This window comes from Ahaetulla prasina, chromosome 2, assembly GCF_028640845.1.
Source record: "Ahaetulla prasina isolate Xishuangbanna chromosome 2, ASM2864084v1, whole genome shotgun sequence".
Lineage (NCBI taxonomy): Eukaryota > Metazoa > Chordata > Lepidosauria > Squamata > Colubridae > Ahaetulla > Ahaetulla prasina.
This window is the reverse complement of record NC_080540.1, coordinates 137,876,570-137,892,204: the sequence shown is the minus strand read 5'-3', so window position 1 is coordinate 137,892,204 and position 15,635 is coordinate 137,876,570. Positions and strand designations below refer to the sequence as shown.

The 15,635-nt window shown below is 38.6% G+C and overlaps 1 protein-coding gene across 4 annotated transcripts in view; it reads left to right on the top strand.

Annotated features, from left to right (window-relative positions):
• The window catches only part of CEP131 (centrosomal protein 131), a 33,234-nt gene that overhangs the window by 1,622 nt on the left and 15,977 nt on the right, over positions 1–15,635 (top strand). For 2 of the 4 annotated variants that reach the window (XM_058170053.1, XM_058170055.1), the window contains exons 2-15: positions 1,215–1,411; positions 8,004–8,098; positions 8,413–8,527; positions 9,527–9,630; positions 10,868–10,981; positions 11,398–11,559; positions 12,039–12,156; positions 12,365–12,490; positions 12,649–12,817; positions 13,286–13,386; positions 13,629–13,823; positions 14,243–14,434; positions 14,823–14,960; positions 15,293–15,418. In XM_058170053.1, coding sequence (XP_058026036.1) covers positions 1,232–1,411; positions 8,004–8,098; positions 8,413–8,527; positions 9,527–9,630; positions 10,868–10,981; positions 11,398–11,559; positions 12,039–12,156; positions 12,365–12,490; positions 12,649–12,817; positions 13,286–13,386; positions 13,629–13,823; positions 14,243–14,434; positions 14,823–14,960; positions 15,293–15,418 — 1,935 coding nt within the window. In that variant the 5' untranslated portion in view covers positions 1,215–1,231. Of the gene's footprint in view, positions 1–1,214; positions 1,412–8,003; positions 8,099–8,409; positions 8,528–9,526; positions 9,631–10,867; positions 10,982–11,397; positions 11,560–12,038; positions 12,157–12,364; positions 12,491–12,648; positions 12,818–13,285; positions 13,387–13,628; positions 13,824–14,242; positions 14,435–14,822; positions 14,961–15,292; positions 15,419–15,635 lie in introns of all 4 variants that reach the window. The other 2 variants (XM_058170052.1, XM_058170054.1) reach the window with 1 other exon arrangement.

Here is a 15,635-nt window from a genome sequence, read left to right as displayed (position 1 = left end):
AAAGCCAGATTTCAGTGTATGTTGCTCATGTGACCTGATAAGCTCACATAAAGATTGCCTTGTTTGAAAACACTTATCTCAAAAGTTATCAAAAGTTAAACACTTATCTCAAAAAAAAAAAGAATTAGAAACATGATATCTTTCAAAAATGTAAATATCCCCCAGAATAGCTGAAAAAACACTTAAGATTGTAACTGTAATATTTTTTCTATTGAGAGCATCATTCCCATAGGAAATCATTTTGAAGAAAGACATGGTGGGCAAGAATGAAGGAGGGGGGCAGAGCTGAAGTTAAATGTGTTTTTTTTTCTCCTGATATTTTTCTTTTAAACCCCTAAATGGGATAAATAGCTTCTCTCTAAAGTCTGAACAGATCGCTTGCAATAAATAAACAACAGTTTGGGATTAATGCATGAGAGCTGGTGTTCAGTACAAAAACTTGCATGAGTTTAAGTCTGATACTATAGTCACTCTTTTGAAAAGCAGTTTTGGCATAAAGGTGGTAAGTTCCCTTTAATTGTGTAGATTTTTCAGATAATTGGAACTGTCAGGCAGAAGGAATAGCTGCTGTAGTAGTACTGTACTTGTCTAATTTGTATTCTTAAGAATTCTGACTCAAGAAGTGGTTAGTCTCATTGAACAAGGATGATTTGCTTAGCATTAGATGAGTGAACTTCAGGGCAAAACTGGATGACCCTACATTCCAACGTTCAGATTTCATTTTGTGAGTTTTACTAAAACAAATAAACCTATTTCTGGTAACTATCTTCCTTTTTCACCTTTGTCCACTCAAAATTACATTGATGGAACTTTTTTGTTTGCAAAGAACTAGGTGCAAAACCCTTGCCTATTTCCCTTTTCAATTGGGAAAACAAAACATTTGTATTGCAACAAATGAATTGCCTCCGGCAACCAATGCAAAGTGCCCATGCTTTATTGAGTTTGACCTTTTAGATATTGGGATTGGTCTCCTCTGTGGGCTTAGCAAATGGTTAATATAATTCAAAGGATGAGAATTTGATGTTGCCACCCTGCTTTTTTTTTTCTTTTTTCTAACTCCCATTAGATCCAGCTAGTATGACCAGTGGCATGAGATTGTAGTAATTCCAAGGCATGAGGAAGTTCTTACTACAATGTGGAATAATGCATTTAAGCACCTGAAATAAGCAAGACATATGGGTCAATTTACTCGTTATTTTTCCTTTTATTTACAGAGCTGCTCTAATTCAAAATGAAGAGTGCCCGTGGCAGCAGTTCTTCCTTTCAGGGAAACAGTGTCAATGGTGTGGACCTCATTCTTACAGGGCTGCCTATGCAAGTGCTTCAGCGCCCCAGCAGTGCCTCCCCAGGCAAACACATTGCTCGTTCCATTTCTGTCATTACGGAAAACAAACCCAAGAGGAATATCCTGGTGAGTACTGATGTTGTAACAAGCACTATTCTTCTAAAGCTTATAATTTATATTCATTTCATTTCTAGGGAATAGATTTGATTAATCATCATCATCATCATAATATCAGAGTTGGAAGGGACCTTGGAGGTCTTCTAGTCCAACCCCCTGCCCAGGCAGGAAACCCTACACCATATCAGACAAATGGCTATCCAACATTTTTTTAAAAATTTCCAGTGTTGGAGCATTCACAACTTCTGCAGGCAAGTTGTTCCACTGATTAATTGTTCTAATTGTCAGGAAATTTCTCCTTAGTTCTAGGTTGCTTCTCTCCTTGATTAGTTTCCACCCATTGTTTCTTGTTCTACCCTCAGGTGCACTGGATGTTTAAATGTAATCTTTAACTTCTATTGATATACAAAGTAATACTGTGTCTTCAATTTGTCTGGATGAAGAGCTTTGCACCCTGTGATTCTTTTGGTCAGATGAGAGAGAGAGAGAGAAAAACCAGTGGTATAGCAGATAAGAGGTTGTATTAGCAGTGGAGAAACCCAGATTCTCTTCACTTTCAACCTCGGAGGCTGTAACTTTGGGGTGGGCCAGTCATTGTCCCAGCCCCACCTATCTTACTAGTAGTGTTTTTGTGGCGAAAAAGAAGGAAGCATTATGTACCTTGCCTTGGTTATCCCAAAAAGCAGCTTGGGGGCAACCATGACCTGGATGACTGAGAATTGCTACAGACTTTTAGCTATACAATTTGGGATGAACACCCTTTGAATGAGGTGTGGGAGTAGGAATGGATTTCCAGAGAAAAAATTGCAGAGTACAGGAACTAGGAGCACTACTCAGGTGACCCTGAAGACATAGATAAAATTCCAAGTGCTTCAATGACCTTCTAAAAGGATGCACATTACCAGCTCTGTGCAAGGAATATAAATCCTTCCATTCCCCACTATCCTGTCAGAGCTGAAGAAGTTTCTTGGATGAGAAGTGAAACATCTTCAAAAGAAAAAGACAGAGAAGTCCAGTTGCCTCCTGAAAAAGCACCTTTGGGACTAACTTGCTTTTTTTAACATTTGGAGCTACCAAATGAAAGGCAGGATCTACATCCAACAAAAAGAACAATAGTTGCCCTGACAAAATATTTCACATTGTCTAGAGACCTTAGTCTCTCTTACCTCTGCCACAAAAGGCAAAAGAAGCTTCTCTTAGAAATGCTGGAGAACGTGGAGAAAGCATTGCCTTCCAATCTTTGGTTAGTTTTCCCCAGCACTAATCAGAACCAGAAGATGCTTCCCTGCAGGGGTTTTGACCATGGGGAAGTTTCTGCTTTTTGCAAATTTTACAGGATGCTGAGGGAGATGTGTGAAGCAGAAGAAGGTGAAGTAGTGTTGTTCTTTTCTGTTAAGATGCAAGAAGGCCATGTTTCACAAAACACTTTGAAGATGGTGCTTTCCTCAGATCTTCCTTGAAATGAACATTCCTTCAGAGTCTGGCAAAGCTCCAAATGCTGGACAGTCTAATTTTCAAACATTTTCAATGGCAGAAACTTAATAGCTTAATAATCATTTATCTATCTTTATGTTATCCCTCCCTCCCTCCCCTCCTTCCTCAAGTGGCAAAGCACTATGGACAGAAAATTGGCAATAAAATGAAAAGAAAATGCAAAATTAATATTTCTAATGTAAAAAACAACCCTTGAATTTCAGTACCAAAGCAGGAGCAGATGGTAGAATGCATTTAAAATCCTTCTCTAACCCCACTTGTTTCCCATCTGTAACCCACTTTGAAAACATCAGTCTGGGAGAAAACTACAGAATCATAAGAGATCACAAGAGAATTTTACTACAGAATTGCAGTATCCCTCTATAATAAACATCCCTCTATAGAAAATGTTTCATTCATGTACTGTATGCCTTATAGCCAAAGGAAGTTGCAGTTACATATTTTTTTACATTTATTTTGTCACAACATTATATACAAGAACATATATTGAAAGGAAACAATGGGACAGGGACGATAGGCACTTTTGTGCACTTATGCATGCCCCTTATAGTCCTCTTAGGAATGGGGTGAGGTCAATGGTAGAGAGTTTTTGGTTAAAGTTTTTGGGAGTTGGAGAAGAGACCACAGAGTCAGGTAGTGTATTCCAAGCATTAACAACTCTGTTACAAAAGTCATATTTTCTGCAATCAAGATTGAAGTGGTTAACATTAAGTCTGAATCTGTTGTTTGCTCTTGTATTATTGCTATTGAAGCTGAAGTAGTCTTTAACAGGAAGGACATTGGAATAGATGATTCTGTGTGTTAAACACAGGTCTTGTCGGAGTCGGCGGAGTTCTAAGTTTTCTAATCCCAGGATTTCAAGTCTGGTGGAATAAGATATTTTGTTGTTTAGAGGAGCGGAGAACTCTTCTTGTAAAATATTTCTGGACTCGTTCAATTGTATTAATGTCAGAGACGTGGTATGGGTTCCAGACAGATGAGCTGTATTGAAGAATGCTCTGGTTTGAATGCTCTGGTTAGTATAGAGTTTTTGGAAAAGAAGCTACGCAGAATTAGGTTTACAACTCTTAGAGCCTTTTTTGCTATATAGTTGCAGTGGGCTTTGGCACTTAGATCATTTTGTTGGAAGAAATATCCATCTGGGTTCAGTTCCAAGTGGGGACAAAGACACTGGAAACATGGAGGCTGCTTGGAAAGATGGTTTAATGGTGGTCAGGATCACATGGCTTGAGATCCTGAACAGAAAAGGGCTGAGATCCTGTGTGCTCCCTGGTTTTATGCTTTTTCTGAGCTTTGAACTTTCTGGGGCACAGGAAGAGTATCCTGATTGGCTGTCAAGACTCCCAGGGGGTGGGAGTCTTAGCTAATGTTGTAGGTTGTCTCTCAAGCTTGCTTGAGCCTTGCCATGTGGTAAGATTCTGTTGCTAGATGGGTAGGGGCTAATCCTATCTTTGTCATGTAGACAATGGACTGGCTCAGGCCTTAATGGCCCATTGACAAAGGTGGGGGGGAGTGAGTTTCTGTCTCTGACCCACTGACAAAGGGGGGCGGGGAGGCAGGAAGCTGCTTTGCCTTTAAAACATGTTTCTCCATTTCTCATCCAGGGAAATATATTCTGCCTTTTTAAATATTTTCTAAAATATTTCATTCTTCTAGGAAGGGGGTGGGTGCTAAATTCCTACAATTTGATATGAAAACTCCAAGGTCCTTAACAGGGTAGGGGTCATCTGTAAGATAATGTCCATTAAACTTGTACTTCGTGTTTGGGTTCTTTTTTCCAATATGTAAGACTGAGCATTTGCTGGTTGAGATTTGGAGTTGCCAAATTTTAGACCAATCGGATACAAAATCAAGGTCTTTTTGAAGGGTAGTAGTATTGTTGGTGGTGTTAAATAGTTTGACATTGTCAGCAAAGAGAACACAATAACTTGAGATATGGTCATAGAGATCATATATGTATAGTATGAAGAGCGTTGGTCCAAGAACACTACCTTGGGAAACGCCACTTTTGACAGGGACAGGATTTGATAGAGCATTGCCAATTTTGACCACTTGTTGTCTGTTTGACAGGAAAGCATTATTTTGGATTATAACAATGTACTAACAAATTCAATCAATTAGACCTGTAAATTGGGTTGGGGGTAGAGCAGAACCCTAGGTGTAAATTATTAAAGTCATTTGATGGAATTGTGAGATACTAACACACAGGAAACGCATGAAAGAAATAAATGTGTTTGAGAAATAAGCCATCAGTGTTATAAAAGCAGTCTGTTGCTCTGCTCAACAATAGATAGGGATTATGCAGAGTTTATAGGGATGTGTGACATTCTATCAATTCTTTTTTTTTACTATATTAAAACCTTCCATTCATGCTAGAGAGTACAGAAAAAACTATGGGGCGCACTTCATGACCATCAGTGGGGAAATTTTCCAAAATTTCAAAACGGAAAGGATCAAACAGCTTTCAGAACAAGCTGTCATAATAGTCAAAGACAGAATGAAAAGGTTGTACAGCAAGAAGAAAGCATGACAGCTGAACATAGATTTCTAGAGACAAGCAAAAACCAAAAACCAAGGAAATTGACAAATAGAGTAAAATAAGAAGATAAAACATAGTTGTTTAAAAAAAATAAAGAAAATATGAGAAAATCTATAGCTAACATGGGAATATTGAATAGTTATTTCAGAAGGAGTCTTGTAGAGGCAAATTGGGTTAAATAAAGACAATACTGAAGGTGTTCAAATAGGATTACTGAATGATATATATAAATGTTTGTAAAGATGGAAAATATTAAAAAACCAAATAAAGTTGACATGAAGTACAGATTCTGAAAAAGAGAGAGAAAAAGAGAGACATTTAAATTGTTGACCTGGAGATGGTTACCAAGAGTACCATTGACTACAAAAACAATCTAATTAATCTTAAACAATCCCTTCTTCCCCAGCCTTGGCCAATATTGTGAATCTATATTGCCAGCCACTTGACCAAGCTGATGGGTCTGTTCTGAGGCAAGGCTTTTTGCCTCACTAAATCTACACAAAATATACAACTCTGTGGGAAATTTAAAAACATTTTTTTTGCTGCTTAAAACTTAAGGAATACATTCAAGACAAAAGAACACATTTAGTTATTAATTCAATCTAAAATACTGTAGATTATACCTAATTCCAGATGCATAAAAATAACACCACGTGAACATCCCCCAGGTAGATGTAACCCTGAATCAGATCATTATATTGAATGTTTTTGCCCATAAGCTTATTGGCAAATTTTTACTTTTTCTATTTATCAGTAAAAATGGATAAAACAACATTGCTAGTATGGCAGAACAAGATGCCATCCAAGGTCTCAAGAACAATATCATCAGCAAGCTGATAAGAGTCATGTTGAATAAACTGGATTATTTTAAGAAAAGTGAGAGACAGCCATCCAACGCTACCTTGTACTAACTTTTATCTTCGTATCCAAATGGCAGTATATTAGACAAAACAATGCGATTTGATGAAAAGTTACTGGGACACACAAGGCCATGTTTATGTAGAGGCACCCCAGGAGCCCAGACCAAATATTTTCTCTGTATCTGATACAGAACTCTTGGGCTGTTGTTTGTCAACATTACATGCTGGAATATCAGGTTACATGGAGGACTTCAATTTTATGCCAGGAACTTCCCAGCTTACATAAGAGACTGCAGCTTCCTAAAAAGATTGATTTCTATGGGCAATCTCCTTATTTTTATCTACCATGGATGTTGAGGCACTATATACCAACAGGGACTTCGTCATGCCAACATACCGTATTTTGCTTTCATACCCATTCATACCTATACACATAGCTCTACTATATGCCAACGTTTTTTTGGCTGATCTAGAATAATGCTTTCTCAACTTCTACCTCCTTTAACCTCTCCTTTCCTTGGGATGCATTGGTTATGTTTTCACTAACTAGGCCTTGGAAAAGAATAATCAAATTCCATTATGATTTCAACAGTTTTTAATCCCACCAACAACCTCAGCTTATCTGCTGAACAATTTCTGAATGTAATGGTCAAAGTACATAATGAGCACATGAACAGCACTTTATACCGAAAGCCTATAGACCATTATCAATGCCTACATGCTTCTACCTTCCATTAGAATTACACTAACAATCGTTCTCAACATGGATCATAAGGCCACTCCCCCCACAAAAGGTATCATAAAATATTTCTAGGAGCCAATAGTCTCTACACGATACAGTTTAGATTAATAAACATTAAACAAGTTTAAGTACCTTCTTTATAGCTAACAGGGACAATGAAAAGGGTCGCAGAGGTAAATGAAACCTAGAAGTGGGCCATGAGTAGAGAATCTGTTCCCCAACTGCTTGCACAGCAAAACATATTCTCAAGGGAATGGGAAACAATACAACTAGTATGACATTGGGCCTCAGAATAAGGGCAAAGTAATATTAGAGCATTTCAGCATTCTAGGACGCTCCATTACAAATCCCAGAGTAGCCATTTGAAGAACAAAGAAACTTTGCCAGTATAATTGTGCAAGAAATTGCTCTGAAGGCTTCAACAAACAATGGATGTTTAACACTTTACAATTGTTACAGTTGATAAAGTCCTTGTGTAATTTGCATCTGCATAATCAAATCTGTCTTTCCCTTCTTCCCTCCTTGCTCCTCATCCCATTTAAAATCCTATATCAGTGTAACCATACATTGTAGCTGATGAAATGTGCTGTAATTCACCAAACCTTTTAATTATTAGTCTGAAAGGTGCTCCTCCTGATATTCAAATATACAGTAAACTGTAAGATGTATAGTAGAAAAAATAATCAAATACAAGATGGCATTTTTCTCAATATAATGTGCATGTCTGAATATAATTTGGCTAAATGCAGTTGCATGGGTATAATTCTTTGTATAGTGCGTGTTTTAGTTTTTTTTTAAAGGACTGGTGACATGCAGTTCCTCCAAATGAATTCTTATCTGAAGACAATGCTGTTCTGTCCTTTGTCCTTAATGAGGCTAGAATGGTAGAAATGAGGCAGAATTAAGATAATTTTTGCCTTGATAAAATACCAGATGTATTTTGCTTTGTTATAACTTGTCTTTCAGGAAGATGCAGGGCTTGCCACCTCTAGAGCTATGAACAATTTACGAAGATCCAACAGTACAACGCAGGTTAATCAGCAAATGAATGATGCCATCATGTGAGTATTAAAACACTTCTTACTGAAAAATAAACTAGCCTAGGCCAGGGGTCTCCAATCTTGGCAACTTTAAGCCTGGGGGATTCTGGGAGTTGAAGTTGCCAAGGTTGGAGACCCCTGGCCTAGGAGGTGTCTTTTGTTCCTTTGAGTATTCTGGGAAAGCTGAGTATCTTTGTTTTGGGATACTTTAGACTGAACATAAAATATTGGAGTAGTTTATAGGAATAAATTACCTTTCAGAAAAGCTCAAAGCAATGCCATGTGTAGACTTCTGCAGGATTCCAAATTAATCTTGTCATTTTCCTTTTTAGCAGTGCAGATCACCATGATGACTTCCTCACGTTGTTCAATAGCAGCTCCACTGGAAGAAAAAAACTAGCAAGTCTAAGCAAAGATTCCCCAGAAAAGAAAACTACCTGGAACATCCTAGTAAGGGCTGAAGTGCATGCACATTCATTAGAAAAGCTTCCAAAGCCAGTCCCAAAACTTAGCTTTATGTTGTTAAGCCTGATAATTCCTCTGTAAATGCATTCAGGATTTGTCTAGATTTATTATGTCAAAAATCCATGTTGCAAAAAATAATCATATTCCCAAATCGTTAGCTCATCTGCTGTGTTAAAATTATATTTCCCTTAGGACAAGAACATTGCCATTTTACTGTTGGGAAAATACAAGATACCCCTATGTACTTATCACACATGCCACAGTAATGAGCAATGTATACAATATGCCTAAGTGACTATCGCATACAGCTGTTGAGTAAAGTTTGCGCTTCCCTCTGGGCAAGAATATACTTCTCTCCATAAAAAAATAAAATAAAAAGTGGTGGGAAAGCTGCACTCTACAAAAAGACTTCTGCCATCACTTCTTCATAGGCTTTCTGGAGCTAAGTGCTGGTGGAGCAGGAAGAGTCAAACCTGGGTTAGAAAATCCAGAAAAAAAAATATTATACCACAGATGAGCAGGCTTTTACCAAAGCTTTCCTCCTGACAAGAAAAATTTAAACTGTTTTTACATTTTCAGCATCTTATTATTCTTTGCTTTGTATCTGGTTTAGCTGTCATCAGCACTGCAATTCCCCAAAAGCTATATAGGGGCTATGGTGTGGGTGCTTTTGATTCCTGTCTCTGCTTTTGAAGTTCCTTTGACTCTGCTTTGATTTAGGCATATCTGATTCTCTCCAGAAACTTCCACACTCAGCACCAATCTGTTCATTTTGAAGCACACTTAATTGGATAAAAATACTAGCATCTATCTCCAAAGTTTTCAAATCTATTACATTTATTTCACTGGTTTGTAGTAAAAACTCTCGATAAGATTGAGCAATTTTTTGCTTGAGGAGGAATTAAGAGATCTTGCTAAAATATATGTAGTGAAGATCTGTGTACTGTTACTTCCATGTATACTTATTTTTGGTTATCTGGTCAGGATGAGCAGCCCAGGATATTTCCTGCCTCATCCAGCACTCCTGGAAGCATGAGGAAGAAAGAAATCTGTGTACCCCTTGCAGCTAATTTCACTGCCAATAATAGGTAAGAAATATGTGTAGGGCTTAATGTCTGGGCATTCAGCTAAAGTGCTTACATGAAGTTGCAGAAAAATTCCCATAGCTTTGATAGTAGCGAAGAGCCCAGGTGGCACAGTGGTTAGAGTGCAGTACTTCAGCTGACTGCTAGCTGCAGTTCAAATCTCACTGGCTCAAGGTTGACTCAGCCTTCCATCCTTCCGTGGTGGGTAAAATGAAGATCCAGATAGTTGGGAGCAATATGCTGACTCTGTAAACCGCGTAGAGAGGACTGTAAAGCACTATAAAGCAATATATTAAGTCTTATTGCTGTTGCTATTGCTATACTACCACTTTGATTTAATAGTTGAATATGGATGATACTTTGAGCCTAGTCTGAAACTGCCATATCTAAAGGTGAAGGAGGCACGTAGGCGCTTAAGCAAGGTGGAGAAAAGCCACAAAAGAAATCTTGTTTAAAAGATCCCTCCGGGGGGGGAAGTAGATAAGGAGGAACTGAGTCCTTAAGGAGACAAAAGGAAAAATGTCACTTGAGCCAAACAAAAGAAGTTGGGCCTGAGCACATGAGAAACCCCTCCCCAAATTTCACCATCAGCTACTAGATTTGTAAATTAACAAGAGAATAGCTGCCAGTCTTGTTGATCCACAAAGCAAGCAAGGATTTTGAGGGCTAAACAGCCTCCTTTAAGGTTGCCCATTCTTGGAGTTGTCTTTGGATCTAGACTTCCATCCCTACAGCCAGAACCTGGCAGAAAGACCTGAGTAAGTATAGAAGACTGTGTGTGTGTGTGGGGGTGTTATACATGTGAGAAAGAGCATATATAGATATATTGTAACTGAGTGTTTTGTTGAAAGTGATTTGAGTGTTTTTCTAGGGCTGTGAGTGTATGAATGAGTGGCCATAAATTGAACCTGGGAACACACGTAACAATATCAGATCCTGAACAGCAAACACTGCTAGAACCTTAAAAAAGGGTATATTATTGGCAGAATTGTGAATTCTGAAATTTGAGAACTTCCATCCTTGTTAAGTTCATTTTGGTTTTCATTATTTGAGAGAGACAGCATTTAGGTCAGCGTCTAGGGCAGTATCCTGAATGCAGCTGATTCCAAAAATCTGGCTATCTTACTGAACATGAGACAGTTATTTAATGGTGAGGCTCCAGAAGTCTGGACTGTGTTGATAATATATTGGAGAAATTATTCTGGAAGCATGCTGACACATTTTCCTTCTATTTTATGAGGAGTAACAAAGGTGCCATGGGCAACTGCGTCACCACTATGGTGCATAACAATTACTCCACTACGGACAAAGTATCTGTGCCAAAGAGCTCCAATCAAGCTACAACTTCGCTCAAGTAAGTCTTTTGTATATTCCTGTGACAGCTTTCCTTCAGTGGCGAGTTAGGAGGAGATGGGAGGGAAGGCTTGTTTTCAAGAAGAAAAGCATAAACAGACCACACTTCCAGATCTCCTGAACTATCTCATGCTTAGTTTAATAACAAAGTTGCACTTTTAGTCCTTTTTTTTAATGTTAATACAGTGTTTCATATCGGCAGTCACTGGACTAAATGTGAGCAAATAGAGAATGCCCAGCAACTGCTAGAGTATATGTTGTATATAGAAGTAGTTCTCAAGGACAGCAATCCCTGAGAAATCACAGTACAAGCTAATATGAAAAATGGGAAACATTCTTTAGTGTATCCTAAATTGAAGAGACTTGCAGCATTCCATAGGATCCCACTGAGCAGCATATTATTGTCTCTTTCCTTAGCAACATCATCAAAGCTACCTCTAATGAAGACACAGACAGCAGCAGTTACATGAAATCTCAGAAGAACTTTTCCAGCAGCAACATCCTGGCTTGGAACAATAACACCAGTAGTAGCAGTCCCCCAGCTAGGATACAAGAAGTGTCTGAGGAGGAGGCTGAGCGGTAAGCCTGAGAAAACTGACAGGAAGAAGTAATAAATTGTGCAGAAAAAAATCAGAGGAAGTGAAATGAGGGCATATAACTGGGTTACTAGTTAATTGCCATATCTGGTTTGGCAATTTCCAGTTAATAGCCTGGTTCTTTTACAGCAACCAGGTAAATTTTGGGCAGTAAAAGTTGCAACTCAGCCTCCCAGCGTTTTGAAGGATGACAGAAGCAATTTAGTTAGACTATGAATTACAGAAAGTTACTTGTAGTTACTAAATGGTATATTTTCATACTTTCCTAGAACAGTGTATTTTTGAACAGTGCTTCTGGATTTCTAAAAACAGGAGGGAGGAGTGTTTGAATATAGAAGCCCTGTGGTTAAGATCCGTTTTTCAGGGATGTTTTTCTGTGCCTTTCTTATCAGGAACTGTTTTGCTTGACAGTGGTAGTTGGAAAGCAATAGTCAACTTGCATGATTTTTCCTCCTGTTTTAGATTTGTTAACCAAGTCAATTCGGCTGCTGTGACAATCCAGCGCTGGTACCGGTGGCATTCTCAGAGGCACAAGGAAGGTGTAGCTCAGCTTGAGCGATTGTTAGCTTCCAAAAGAGAGGTTTGTCTTATGTATATATTGTATAAAAAACTTCTGAACATGCTGAAAGAATGTTTTGTTTCGAATGTTTGTTTTGCATAAGCTTTAAATGCATGAGATGTGGTTCTAGTTAGAGTTTAGGGAAGTTAGTTGGCTTTTTTTTTTTTTGGTCCTAGAGATAGGATTATGATCGTGTAGCTTTATAATGCTTGTGCTGTATGTTTTTAAGGAAAAGCAGCAGCAGCAGCAGCAGACAGATGAGGGCAACATCTTGGATTTGCAGCAGAGACGAGATGAGGAGAGGAAAAAAATACGAGAGGAGAAAGCTCGCCTTGCCCGAAGAGCAGCTATCCAGGTAGCCATTTGCTTGTTGATAGTGCTAGTCCTTGGCATTAGAAAACAGGATTGTCTTGTTTGATTTATTTGGGTTAAAAGTTAGGCCGCATATGTTTATTGGTGGACTACGAAGTGGGCCCTAACAGAACAGAAATGTGAGTTGGTGTTTTGTTTTAGGAGCTGCAACAAAAACGAACCCAAAAAGCTTTAGAGACACAGCGTTTGGTGGAGGAGGAGCTGGCAGTAATTAAAGAAGGCAAGAAAGCCAGAAGAAGGAAAAGTGAGAAAGCCAGCTCTTTGAAAAATAGCAGTCCTGCTAACAGCATCATCAAAGCCAACAATGCAGGTGAGAAATCATGGGAGGTCTTGGAACATTTGGCCTAGAGGTCTCCTGAACTGCATTTCTCTAAATTCAGCACACATAGAGAATCTGTTTCAATACAAAACATTTCTATAGCATTGAAACCCATGGCAACATGGGTATTATTTGATCGTACAAGGCAGTGAGGAGCAACAAATAACATGCTGGAAATAAGGAATAAGTTCAGAAAGTTCACAGAGGCAAATAATGATAGTGGAAAAATATGGCCAGCCGATGTATCCTCATAGACTTGTAGTGAAAAGCTGAACCGCTACACTTTAGAATTGCTTGGAAAACCCAGAAAAATTATTTCAAAAACCAACTTGGACTTGACATCTTAAAGTCTTATACTCCAGTTCTCGAAATGAAAAACATACTTGTTCACGTTTAACAAAAAGACCAATTCTGAATTCTTATTCTATCTGAAGCAAATGCTTTTTGTTGCTATTGCAGGGGCCAACTTCCACTTTGCGGGAATAGATTTAGAAGAAGCTTCTGCCATGCCATCTCTTTGTCGTTCAGCACAAAACAAAGGACTTGAAGAACAGCCACAGGTATTGCCTTTTTCTAATGTTCCTGAAAGTCTAAATACTTTTTTTCTTTTACTCTTCCCTCATGACTAGTATAGTTTCCAATTTCTGTACCTTTAAATGTTTTTATTGACTGGGAAGTATAAGGTCTTGCAAACCTTAGAGATGAGATGGATGAGCCCTCCCTATGTCAGTGAAATATACTGATAATGCCTATTTAGAATTCTTCACAAAATTTCATCACATGGATTTTCTCTGTTTCCCAGGATGGGAGTTCGGGAAAAATGCCCAGTGAAGATTTGGATGGTATGATGAGCACAGCCAGTAGGATGCATTCCAAAATAACCTTTCATGACCTACTAGACACCCTGAAGCTTTTGGAAGCGGATCCAGAATTTCTGCCACTGCTACCGTATCAAACAAAGGTTTTCAAGGATTACAAATATGCTTGGATAGATGGGGTAATTGAACTATGATACTATGATGTCTTTTCTCTGTAGATCCTTTTTTACAGCTTTGGATGAAATTGTACAGAATTTGTTTGGGCTGGCGTGAAAGTAGTTTTAGGGAAGAAATCCTGGAAATGAGAAGCACATACCAACCGTTGCTTTTTGCTTTATGTTACATACTCTGCTTAGAGCAAACTTTTGAGAGTTGTGAGCTGGAATATTTTTTATAAACTCAAGACATTCGTAATTGTTTTCCAAACATTTACAGTTAATCCCCCAAGAGAAAACTTATTAAAATATTATTTTTAATCAATGAGATCATATATCAATTCTCCTTCCCCCCCAAACTGTTGCAGGTTGAAATCCTTCTGTTTAGTACTGCTACAATAGTCTACATCTATTGAGCCCAATAATTTTTCCCTGCAATACAGGACTTGGACTCAATTTCTCTAACCACTGATAACGTAGAGAAGTTTGGAAAATTGAACTGCTCCCTGGGAGCCCCTGAAGAAGGAACATTATTGTCAGAAACAAAACTTCAGAATATAATGAGCTTTTTGGATGAGATGGAAAAATCTGAGCAGGAACGACCCAGGTCTGTTGCCTCAGCTTCACAGCAAGAGGTGAATATGGCACATTTAAATTTTATTGATGCGGGTGGATGGACTGCTGGGTGGGGGGAGAGGGCAGGGCAGATGGCTGTTTCAAGCAATGAGCATTTGCCTTCACTAATTGGAAACAAAAGTATTTGAGGTTAAAAGCTATTAAGTTGGTATTGGCATTATGGCTTCCAATAATCTATTCTTAAGATAGAGTTGAGAAGCTTCAGATACTTAGATCTGCCTCAGGAAATGAAGAACATAGTAAAATAGCTATTTTATGATGGATGCTTCTTATGACAAGCAAAGCTTTCAGTACTGGTATATTAATGCACACTTTAATTTCCATCCTTAAAGGATGGAAGTTGTACCTCAGCTTGACTAATCCTTTGCTGTTTACCGCACCTGCTAGGGATTATTGCCAGAAGAAGAACTCGCCCACTTGGATCAGGTCTCAGCAGTTGCCACAGAAGTCACCAGCTCTATCCAGAAGCTGAAGTTGGAAGTAGAAGAAAAGAAGAGAGCTGTTGCTTTTCTACAAAGAGCACTGGTGGGTGACCAGAACCTGATTCTTCTAGTTCTGTATATGCTACAGGAAGGAGGGCAGGAAAGTCTGTATTACACAACCCAATCTTTCGCTCTGTTGTGTGGAAGGTTGCATGAAATTAAAACCTCAACTGCCAAAGAGGCAGTGTCTGTCTTTATCTGCCTTTTCAGGTTTCAGCAGTGTTCTTGGTAATGAACAATCCATATCAGCAAATGATCTGTTTGGGAATCTCAATGGCTATATTTACATGTCCTTTCTTTTTGCTTGTTGACTGACCAGATAGCATAACTTTTAGGTTTCCTTAATTGCCCTGGTTTTGCTCTTTGTCCTGGTAGGCTCAACAGCAGGAGTTAACTGGGCAGCATGTTAAAGATGTACAGAAAGAGCTGACTCACCAACTGACTATGCAGAGGGAGCAGTATGAAGCTGCAATCCAACGGCACCTAGCCTTCATTGACCAGGTAATCTTTTCCTTTTCCTTTCCTTTCCTTTCCTTTCCTTTCTTTTCCATATAGGACTTGGGACTATCTTGCTTTCTTATCTTTCACCTTCTACCTAATATCACTTGTATTGCTGGCATAGCTCTTCAAAAATTTCCGTGGGCATCAGCTAGAGCAGTTAGCATTCTAAATGGAAATACTCTGTTGGGAGGGGGAAGTTTTGTATCCATTTCTACCT